The following is a 12,245-nucleotide window of genomic DNA, read 5'->3' on the forward strand; positions in this document are numbered from 1 at the left end:
TCCTCCATTTCTCTTTTGGCAATAGCCTCAAACTAGTCCTTTGGTCCTTTGGAGGCTGCATTTAAAGGCTAACTTGGCTGTTCCACTTCCAAGGCTTCACCTAAAGCATCCTTCCACCCTAAAAAAATAAAGGGTCCAATACATGGAACACAGGATTCACTACATTCCAGACACACATCGGATAAAAAGCCTTTTAAATATAGGTACCAAACCTCAGCTCAATCAAATAGATGATGGTACAAGGGATCTTGAAATTTGATTTTTTGTTCAAATATTAGCATGTTACAGTAAGTCCACTTTTGTATCATCGCAGTTCAGACTCCGTAGCCTACACAGCCTTAAAGGGCCACCTGTTTCCATTGTCGGCGGTCTATGAGGTAGCCCTTAAGACACAACTCGTCTATACCCATGTCTCTCTTCCCTCATTATCATATTTTACGTCTTGCTTTTGTTTTCAGCTCCATCTTCTCTCTCTCTCTCTCTCCAAACATCAACTTTACTTGTTTACTGTTCTGGAGCTAAATTTCATTATCATAATATGAAACACTCAGCAGAAAATCCACTCTTTTCTCACTCTTTTCTTTCCCCACCACACGTGTGTGTGTGTGTGTGTGTGTATGCATGTCCATGGACGTGTTGACAACACTTATCACACACACACACCTCTTGTTTTCTCTCTTGCATTGCAGAATGCCTCCGCCCTAATCTTCAGGTTTAAGTTGGATTTGCATACATTCGCTAATAGCATCGGGAGCAGTGCGTCAACACAAGGTGCTTAGACAGTGTGAATTATTATAAGGGTTTCAGTCATTCCACTTAATGATAAGTCAATATTTAGCCCTGTCAATGAACTACTGATAAAAATGTGTGTTGTGGATTAGGGTTATCTGAGCTCTCTAGGAGACTAAAGCCCCTCCACAACTTTAAACAAACCAAACACTTTTAAATATCTGAATATATTAGGGGTTTGGAAAAAAGTGCACAGTGCACGTAGACACACACAGAAATGTCTATTATCACAGATTGGTGGCATGCATGAACATACAAAGAAGGATCATGCAGTACATGAGTTCAAATAATGCTTATGTTGTTATTGCGTGTCTCACACATGGACTCGTATACACACACACCCAGGCAGGTCGGTTTATTTACATATCTACATACAGTATATGCTGTACATGCCTTAGAATTGCTTATCTATCTATGTGTGTGTATCTGTGTACACTTTATTCTCTGGAGGGGACCAGACTGTATAGGCCAGGTCGGTTGTGAAATTAAATCACAGTGGATTGACTTTCTCTGACAGTGTGCACAGTTTTCCCCTGTGGACACACACACACACGAGGATGTTGAAGCAGGACGCACAAATATAATAAAAGACACACAAAGTCAACTACTTTTTTCCCAGCTGACTAGTTGTCCTCTCATCTCTCTGATCTAAATTCACACATGTTTTTTTTTTTATCTCAACAAAATTACCAGCTGGTCTTGTATGTAACAGTGTGTGTACAGTGCTTCTTTTGTAATGTATGTGCCTCAAGGGCTCAGAGAGAGAGAACTAGTCAGCTGGGAGAAAAGTAGACTGTGTGTGTGTGTGTGTGTGTGTCTGCTGGACTTTGGTAAATGCTTTGGTGGCACTTATATTTTCACCACTCTACAGGGATTCACTAAAGATTAGGACATGGCAAGCAGATGTTCATGTGTCTTTAAAGTGTCTCCGAGAAGAAATAAAGCAACTTAATAAAGTAATAACACAGTGATAAAAAAGTCTGCGGTGATTTGTGAGATTTGCTAAAATAAAGAACATCAATGTATCTCATTAGGTCATCCACATTATGCAATGAAAATGTATGTTTTGTTTGTACACTGATAAATACACTTCACGTATTAACCACAAATCAAAGCATCTCCTAATACCTTTGAAAGGCAGGTGTCCTGGCACCTTGGCAGACTGTTGTTGTAAAGGGAGATTTGCCACCAGGATATAAGAAAGGGCATTTGTCTTCAGAGATAATGGATCACAAAGAACAAATGTCCTTCAAAACCTAAACATTTTAATAATGTGCCCGAAACATAACAGTTAAACATTGTACCAATGATCTCAGATTAGGTTTTTGTGGGTTAGAATATGTGCTCTACTCTGCATCAAGATCCCAATGAGCCGGACCACAACTTAGTTCAGGACTGCCATATTCATGGGTGCTAAAACAAAACATTAGAAAAGCAAAAACAGAAGCAGAGGCCAATTGAAATAACCCCTGACTAAGGCAAAACCCCGCAATACAACACTAGAAACATGGCAGAGATCATGGACAGTGATGCTACAAGAACATTTTAGCAGCCAAATGGAAACACAAAAGTGATCTAAATTTGGTGCATCATCACTTATGTCACTTATGAAAGTTAAGGAGTGTGAACTCAGTGATTTGCTGCTTTGAGCTGGGTAGGTCAGTGAAGGCCATATGTGTCTTTGAGTGTGTTTGTGTTCTTCTTCATCTTACCTGGGAGTTATTGTAAGTCTTTTAAAGCTAATTCTTATTAAATCACAAATTAAACACGTAACAAAGGCAAATAAAGTACACCCACCTGCACTCACGCACGCACACATACACACACAGCGTCTGTCCTCATCTCTGTGCTCCTGACAGCCTCTAGTTTTATTCATGCCAGTCATTAAAGTAAACCTAATAGAAAAGCCATCATCATAAATACATTAACAGAGAGAGAAATGTCTTCCTGTGTTCAGAGAGCACTCAATCTTCAAAAGCAGCCAGACGCTGCTGTTTGGAATCCACTACTGTTGGCCATTTGCTACCCATCATTGATGAGGGGCTTTTGGCAATGATAAACACACATACACACATACATAAACACAAACACACACATTTAGAAAAATGTTGAGAATCTTTTGGCAGAAACAACAGAAGGACATGGGAAGGATGTGTGTGTGTGTGTGTCTCGCCGCATAAAGAAACACACACATTATACATACACAGAGACACGTACAGAAAGTGAAGCATTCATGCACCAAGTTGAAGAAATAAACCATAGCATCTGCACACACTCACTCACACACACACAAACACATCACAACTCCACCAGGCTCGGAGTGAGCTAGCTTAACTACTGGGATAATTTCCCTCCAGCAAATGGTCACTGTGCCCTTGAAAAACATATTTGATTATTACTTTTTCCTCCCCCTCCTCTTTTTTTTTTTCTTTTAGCATCATCACAGCCATTTTCATCACGCGCTCTGATGATGGCACGGCAAGGCGCGTTAAGATAACACCCCAGCACCACCAGGCTTTTAACACTTAAACGGTGAAAAGGGATATTCAGATTTGTCCTTGAACATTTGGATGGGGCCTGCTGGGTGGAGACAGAGGGGAGGGAGGGAGGGAAGGAGGAAAGAAGGGAGTTGGTAAGGGAAGGAGTTAAAGAAATGCACGTTTTTTTTTAAGATTCACTCACTTTAAGAAAAGTGAGGTGGGGAGGGTGTTTATGGTCACACCCACAGTGAGTGATGGGAAAGGCTGGGTTGAAGGGCACACGGAAGAGTTAAAGAACTGCACACTATAAAGAAAAAGTGTTCAGGGAAAACGATAAGTGGAGCACACACAGTGAGGCAGGGGACACGGGGAGAGTCAGGGAGCAACGGGAGGCCAAATACACCACACATGTTCCCTTAAACACCACCTAATCTCACCTAAGTCATACCCAAACAACTTAAATACAACTTCAGAGGGAGGAAAAGAGTAGGAAGAAGAGCCCTAAAGTTGGTCTGGAACGACCCACACAGGAGGAAAGGCCACATATAAAAACACGTTTGGTCTAGTGTTTAATCTACTTGAAAGTGAAAGCTGTTAAAACAAACAGGCAGATTTGGTGGGAAGGGATTTTCAAACAGAGACTTATTGTGGACGTTGAGGAAAGGATTATAGCACATCTCTATAATATTAAAACTGGATGTAAAGCCCATTTACAAATGCTTTGACAAGTTACATGACTGAATGAGTTAAAGGCACTCCAGTGTGGAACTTCTGTCACCAAAACACTGCTCGTCTCACTAACTCGCAGTCGTCCTCACGTGAGCCTGCGCAGCTTTCAGAAAGGACGGCTGGACTGTAGGTCCATATTGCAACTGTTCTCTTTCAACATTTATCTCAGTATCTCACTACCTCACTCATTATTTCTGAGACCTGGGGATAATTCTTTAACTGAAAAGTGCGCTGTTGTGATATAAAACACATCACTCTGTGTCACCACATACTATACTGAGAAACATGGGGAGAGTTGTGTGGAGCTGGTTATACTGTAAAGCTATTACGAAAACTCATTTGACAATGGTTGAAATACAATGGACGTTTGTTTAAGTTACATACTACAGCTTTAAAGTCGCAACGTCATTATTACACTTACATCAGTTCTACACTGACTAGAGTTGAGGGTATTGTTTGTGGTGATGGTCCCTTAATCAATACTTCAACATACCAATATAAAGAGGAAAGAGGAAATATTTACACACCTCAGTTGTATAACTAATAAAACTTAAATATATGATGATTCATTTGTTACCATCAAAGATGCATGCGATAGGTTTAAATGTAATGAATATCACGTTACCAATAATATTTCCTCTTCAGTTTTGAGTCTATAGTTCATAACAAATTTTATATCAAATCCCTCATTATGTTCTTGACATCCAGTGTTTGCAAGATTGAGACAAACCATGAAAAATATTATGGCTATGGTGTGGAAAAGAGAGGGTTAGATTGGTGGGTGACCACTGACCATGATAAAATCAACTCACATTAAAGGTGATAAAATACAGTAATGAAACAGCATGTTTATATCGTCCTGAGACACAAGTTTCAATTACTAGGCACGACTCATGACTCTGCTCCTCATGGTGGCAGTCATCACAGGAATACATGCATTCATCTTCTACATAGGGTACACCCTGGACAGTTTGCCAGTCCATCACAGAGAGGCCACATAGAGGCAAACAACCATCCACTGTCACACTTACATCTAAGGTCAGTTTAGAGTGCCCAATTTGCCTAATCCCCAAATCTGCATGGTTTTTGGACTGTGTGAGGAAACTGGAGAACATGAGGAGAACTTGCAAACACCATGCAGAAAGGCCCTTGTTCCAATGAGATTGTGAACCCAAGTCTTCCCATCACAGGTCATGTTATCACAATAATGATTGGTTGTAAACCGGCAGATGAAGCTGGTAGCGGGAAAAATAATGAACACTTTTCACTTTTAAAGACATTACACTTCTTTAATTAGATAATGTTATGTGTTAATATTTGTGCTATAATATAATTTCATTGTTATCATTGTTGATGTATTTTGAAAGTTACCCTGCAATTCCCAACCAAAAGGTTTATTAAATCCTAATGAATGTTTTTTTAGAAGAGCACTGGACTCTGGCTCAGCTTTTTCTCTCCGTAATATGTGTTTCCTCTTTGTGACCTCGTTTCTATTCCAAATCAAATGATCCATGAAGTAGCATGTGTGTGTGTGTGTGTTTGTGAGAGTATGTTCTCCTGCAACTGTGTTATTGAATGTGTGCTTACACACACACGTGTGTTTAAGTGCTGTGTTTGTGTGGAGTTGTGTGTATACCTGAGTGTGTGTGTGCATGCGTGCGCACATGTGCATGCGAGCCAGTACTTGAATCTGTTGCCAGACGGCTGTCTCCTGGCATTGCTGTTCCCCTGCAGTGTGTGTGTATGGTTGTTGACAGTGTGGACGGTAATGTGTGATAGATCGCACTTCAGGGACCCCATAATCACATCAGCCTAACCTAGTCTATCAGCTGGGCACAATGGGATACCCTTCACTCCTTCTTTAATCTGCTCCATCTAGCTCTTCACTACTCTCCTCTCCTGCTTTCGATCTCTCCCGTTTTCTTTGTCTGTTTTTTTTTTATCCAAGGAATATTTTACTCTTTCTTTTATTTTTCTTCTTTTCATTTTCTCAACATTAAACCTTTCTTTCTTCTCCCCTTTTGTTTCACCACACATTTAGACTTATTACTTGACTTAACTTATTACTTGACCGTTAGGTATTTGTAATTGTCCTATACTTCAAAAAGTGAATTAAAGAATAATTCGATTTCTTTCTTTCTTTCCTTCTTTGTGTCTGAAAGCCATTTTTTGTTCTCCTGTTTTAGAGAGAATTTCTTTTTCCTTTGGACTGGTTTTTAGCAAACAAAGTATATCGCTGGTTTTAAACACAGAAATAAAAGAAGTGCCATATTTTAAACTTCTTTCTGGGTCAGGCAAAGATGGCTGTGTAAAATCTAAATTTCTTCTTAAAATGTGTAAACTTTCAGAGAGGTGTGGTGTGTAAATTAGGTTTTGTGTTCTGTGATTAACTGGCAGCTTGTACATGATTGTTTTTTAGTTTAGTATCTTTTGGTTTAATTGAATTAATTCTTTCATAATTAACTTTTAAAATCATATTCATCTCAAGCTTCGCACTACATCTTTAAAAATACAAAAGCTCGGACACGGTGAGCGGGGGCAATGAGAACAAATGGTGCCAAGGTTAAGTATCTTATCCTATAATAGGTGTTGCTGCCGTGTGTGCATGTTGTGAGTGTGTGAGTGTCTTGAAACAGACGTGTGGGGTCGAGGTTGCCGAGCCGGCCCCGGGGCTCCCCGACAGTGCGGTGCACCCGGCAAATGGCCCTTAGCCTTGCTAGTGCCGCTAGCCCTACGATCCATCATACCATATGCTCTCAATGGGGAAGCTAACGCTAATGACTGATGAGTGGAAGAGAAGGGGGCAGCATCGAGGTAGGGAGGGAGGGGAGGAGGAAGAGGAAGATGAGGATTAAAAAGATAGTCGGAGAATCAAGAAGTCAGAGGGGGAAACATGAGAGAGGGTGGGGAAACAAAGTTGAGAAAAGTAACAAAGAAGATGACGAATGAGAAAAGGAAGGCGGTGAATTAATAAGAGAAGGAGCTGGAGAGGAAGAGGTGGTGGGGAGCATATGCACTCGTTGGGAGGCCCCTTCAAATGAAGGATGACCATATAGCCCGCACTGCTGGAAGAGAGACAAGGACTCAGTGTAGAAGCAGAGAAGGAAAGATGAGGGGGAACAAGGGACGATGAGCGGAACACACAAAAGATTAAAAAGCATAACTCAATGTTTAAAACCTTTTGCAACATTTTAAAAACAACCAAAGCAAGGCAATTGTATTGATTATTTTAAGCCACTAAATCAAAACCACATTTGACATAAACGTGCGTTTCCTCTAGGAACTCTTTTGTCCTCATACATGTACTTTTGTGTGGATAATGGCACACACAATATGCATGTGTCCATTTGTTTGTGTGTAGGCTAATGGAGTGCTACAGGCCTGTCCATATGGGGCCATTGTTTATGTGTGATGAATAGAGTCCACGTGTCAGTCTTTGGCACTCAACACTAAGCGAACCCTGCTGAGGGAACCCTGTTGACGCCATGTCTGTGTTTGTGTGTATGTGTGGGTGCATATAATATGTCTATATGCATGAATGTGTGTGTGTGTGTCTGTGTGAAAGAGAGAGAGAGAATGACTGTATTTGTCCTGCTGTGTGCTTGGCAGTGCCCTCAACGGTGCCATCCCAAGTGTGTTTCATCATCATCTGCCATGACAAAGATATCTAATGACACACACATACAACCACACCGTCACAGACGCACTCGCTCACACACACACACACAGTCCCATCTGTGCCATGGTATCTCGGTGGGACCGGGACACTGCAGGAGAGGAAGAAAGGGAAACAACCCCACGTTCCTGCACCTTGTTTAACTCAACCTTCCTTGATTTACTCTCTTGTCCTCTCTTTTGAAGCGGGGCTGTATGATATACTTGTATATAATCAGTGTGTTACACATACAGTACATGTAAGCGCAGCTGGGTGTGGATGCACAAATATTATTTCAGCCACTAGACTCTAATCATAAGTTTGAGTCACTTTGCAAACACCAGAATCCACTGACAAAACCAGTTATCATAGCTCCCAGAACACAGGAGTTATTGGCCTAATGCTGCCTTCATCCTTAGGTTTGAGCTACTTAAGTTAACTCCACATCACTTGCTCGACCACAGACTTCACTGGCTCCCAGTTCATTTCTGGCTTGATTTTAAGATTCTTTTATTTGTTTTTTAAATGTCTTCTTGGTCTTGCCCTACAGTATCTGTCCGACCTGCTTCAGTCTCGGCAGATCAGTCACTGTTAGTCGTCCGTAAGACAAAGAGGAAACTCAGGGGTGACTGTGCATTTTCAGTCGCTGCTCCGAAACTGTGGAATGAGTTACCTTTGCACATCAGGCGGGCCGATTCACTTCCTGTTATTAAGTTCTCACTTTCTTTCTTAGTTTTACTGTCTTTTATTGTTTTTTACATTTGTATTTATCATGTCTGTGTACATCACTTTGGCCAACTGTGTTGTATTTAAAGTGCTTTACAAATAAAGTTGGATTGGATTGGTATCAGCCATGTTTTTGCAGAACTCTCAGTGACACAGGCTGCCTCTCAGCAGAGGGAGTGCAGAGAGTGCCATCACAGAGATGTAACACCCAAGCTATGGTATGTGTATACAGCAGTCATACAGTCCTCCAAACCATCCCTCTCTCTCTCTTGGGCTAGAGTAACTTAGTTTTCAACAACAGGCACTTTGGAGTTCAGAGCAGGTTTGTATCAAGAATGCTCAGTAGGTCTTCAGACTTTTATTGTTGAGGGAACCACTTTTTTTTATCAGTGGATGTTGATTCATGTTTCCTTCACTTACCTGGAGTGTAAGTATGCACTTTCCCCCTCTCAGCATCACCGCAGCACACCAGCGTATCATCGAAAATCTGGCCTCCGCAGCACTGAACTCCATAGCCATCATGCAGGCTCACACTACAGCAGATCTGGCCACCTTTCATGGAGTAGGGAACACCCCCACAGCAGCTGTCACCCAGCCCCACTGAGACCCAGCCCCCTGAGAGGTCAGGACAGCAGTGTTCATCTGCAGAGACGAGCGGAAAAATGAAGAAAACACAACATGTCAAGGACACAAAATGAGTAACTTTGCAAGTAAGAACAAACACATGAAGGAATCGGCCACGCACTGTGTTTCACATGTACATAGTATCTTCCACAGCACTGGTGGTCAGGGAGAGCCGGCAGCAGTTTGCCATTGCAGCAGATGGGGTCAGAGGAATTACTCCAGCTCAGGTAACTGCCTTCACAGCAATGATGATGTGGCTTCTTGGTGAGCAATAGTCCACTGCAGCACACCTAATCAACATATGCACAGATGACAAATTACTTTTTATTTAGGTGAAAGTACAAAATTATTAGAAACAAATCATAGAGTAAATCAGTAAATTTAGTTAAAATCTATTAATCTGAAGTTTTTCAGCGTGATGGGACTCTCAGTCTCGAGAGTCTGAAAATAAATCGAGAAGACATTTTTCCAGTATCCCACAACACAGATAGATGATATGATTTTCTTCACAATAATATATAATAATGCGTTCATGAACATAAATCCTGTAATGTTGCATCTGGTGCTAGTTTATGTTATTTTAATTTCAACACCTAAACTTAACTCTGAAGGTGTTTGTTACACTTCGGGCAGTGTGCAAACACAGGCAATGTTAACCTACAGTCGCTAGAGCTGAAGGTCATGACTGCATCTGGCTTGGTTCAGGTTTGAAGAAAACAAAACAATCAAAAAAGCGGCCTCAGTCAGGATTTGGATATAAAAACGAGACTTGAGCTCTGCTTTAATGAGGTGTCTTCACTCATTGACTTTTTACTTCAAACATATCAAAATTGCATGGTCAAATGTGGGACTCGTCAGTTTGGTAACATACAGTACAATGAAAAGGATGTTTCTCTGAAAGTAAGCGATATAAAGGGATTTGCACGCCTGTCCACTTGCAATACTTATATAGTATTTATACGTGCGATAACAACAGTAAATGCTGTTATTGTTTATGCCATTGGGTGCAGTGTGGGTAAAAGTATGATGGGCGGTTTCACTGTGCCAACTTGGCAAGCATTCAGTCGTGACACAGAGATGGAAGTGAATGCAGATGACAAGTTAATTTGTTTAGAGAAATTAATTGCTGAGAGGACGGACATGCATCCCATATAAACAGCTTGCATTTGTAAGGGGAAATGTCTGAGAGTGTATTTGTCTAAAGGTCGTGTCTGTATCTTTTTATTGCTTGTTTGTATGTGTGTCTGAGGCCTGGCGAGGTCTAAGATCCTAAGGGAGGAGAAGCCATGTTATTGTCTTATAGTCTCCACTTCAGATCAGGAGCCAAAAGCAAAAACCACCTGACTTCTATCTTGTTGTTGTACAGAGAACGCTTTTATGACTAAGGCTGATACATCGAACTTAACCCTTTAACGCCAAGTGTATTACTGTAGTTACATGACGCTTTGTGCTATCGGATAAATTCCAACGATTTCTGAAAACATATTAAAGGTTATTTCGGTAAAAGAAGTCGGAGAATCAGCAACTTTGTCACCAGAGAGGAGAGAGTGGGAAGAAGACCTGTACATAGTTTCCATTTTTTGTCCTGTTTATATAAATTGAGGTAAAGAAACCATTGAAAGACTCAAAAAAAGTTATTGTTATATGTTTCATGCTGTTCCAATTTCAAATTAACATGCAAAATCTGTACAAATGCAGTGTTTTTCTATATAAAACTTTTTGTTTTTCTTCATTTTAAACAGTTAAAACAGTATTTCAACATGCAATAAATCGTAAATAACTGGCAGATATTGGAAGTTATTCTGGAAAAAGCACTTAGTTACAGGACATTCTCTGGTGGTATTATGGTTAAAATAAGCAAAAAATAAAAGTCCAGACGGACATTTTGAGGGTTGGGTGTACATTTAACGTTAATAATGAGATGATTACAACATATACAGTATATATAACAAAAGAAAAACAGGTAGAGCAGGAATGCACTGATTAACAGACGGAACCCGATAATCACCCTTTAAACCGCCATCAGCCAATCAGCAGAGAGATAATATTCACTGATACAGACACTGGGCTATTTTACTGGAGGAGAAAAAATGGTTCAATAAAAGGGGGATTACATGTAACCAGTAGAGGGTCATATTATTCTGGAATCCCAGACAAAAAGTAAATAAATTAAAAATGACTAAAGCAACAATAAGTAGGAAACATAATCACCTGTATGTCAGGATGGAAGCAGGATGCTCCACACACACCATGACTCACAGGACACTGGATGTAGGAACATTCGAACTTCATATCACCCGCTCCCTCTGACTGTTCCCCCGCAGAGGTTGTGACCCCTGTCAACCCACATGACCTCAGGGTTCGTCTTAAAACCTCGTAGCCCAGCATGATACCGCTAGGTCTGCCTGGATGTGACCAGTCCAACCTTACTGCTCTACACAGAGAGAGAGAGGGAGAGAGAGGGAGAGAGGAGAGTGAGAGACACATTCACACACACTCACACACATATGATACATTCATGCATGGTTAATGCCTGACAAAGTTGAGTTACAGTGTCAGGGTGTGTGTATCTTTATACACTTCACACTATTGATTTTCTTCTGTTTTATCGCTGACATCTTTGGCAGGAAAAGACCTGTGTAGTAACACTCAGAGTTACAACGTGCACCGTCTCCTAGAGTGAAAATAAGCTGCAAATCACCACTTCCTCTGCAGCCATAAGATTTGCAACACTGTGGTTTAGGTCAAATGTACAAAGCAGAGCATTTTAAATGACATTAAATTTAACTGACTGCAAACAAAGTGTCAATTTAATTCCATACCTTATTTATTTTGGAAGCTGTTAACGGTAACATGGTTAAATTATAGCCAGAGGTTTTATACGGCGTAGCCTTTATTCAAAGCGGACGCAGGCAACATATTTTTGGCATAATGATCAACAATTCTATATGGCCTTAATTATAATGTAAATCAAGTGATTTCAGTGACTTCTGCACCTCATCTCAACTCGAAATCTGGTCTGTGACACGACAAACTGACCGATCACAGGGCAGATGAGAGAGTTATTCCAGCATTGGAATTGCAGCGAAGCAAAAAAAGGAAAAATAGTCTATAAGAATGAGAAAATATCAGAGCCTTTCAGAAATGGTGAGCTTGCTCGGCTTATTGTATGGTTTCAAGATTATACTTCTATTAGCTTTTTTCAATAATTATCTTTTCATTGTTCTAATGCTCTTTATAAC

General features: G+C 40.6%; 1 protein-coding gene across 1 annotated transcript in view; it reads right to left on the reverse strand.

Moving 5' to 3' along the window:
* Nucleotides 1-12,245, reverse strand: part of LOC122760592 (usherin-like) — a gene marked incomplete at its 5' end in the record, with an annotated part of 107,052 nt that overhangs the window by 68,239 nt on the left and 26,568 nt on the right. The window contains 3 exons of the mRNA XM_044015707.1: nt 8,800-9,021; nt 9,125-9,293; nt 11,215-11,437. Of these exons, the coding sequence (XP_043871642.1) occupies nt 8,800-9,021; nt 9,125-9,293; nt 11,215-11,437 (614 nt within the window). The remainder of the gene's footprint in view (nt 1-8,799; nt 9,022-9,124; nt 9,294-11,214; nt 11,438-12,245) is intronic.

This window comes from Solea senegalensis, unplaced genomic scaffold (assembly GCF_019176455.1).
Source record: "Solea senegalensis isolate Sse05_10M unplaced genomic scaffold, IFAPA_SoseM_1 scf7180000013775, whole genome shotgun sequence".
In the NCBI taxonomy this organism is placed as follows: Eukaryota; Metazoa; Chordata; class Actinopteri; order Pleuronectiformes; family Soleidae; genus Solea; species Solea senegalensis.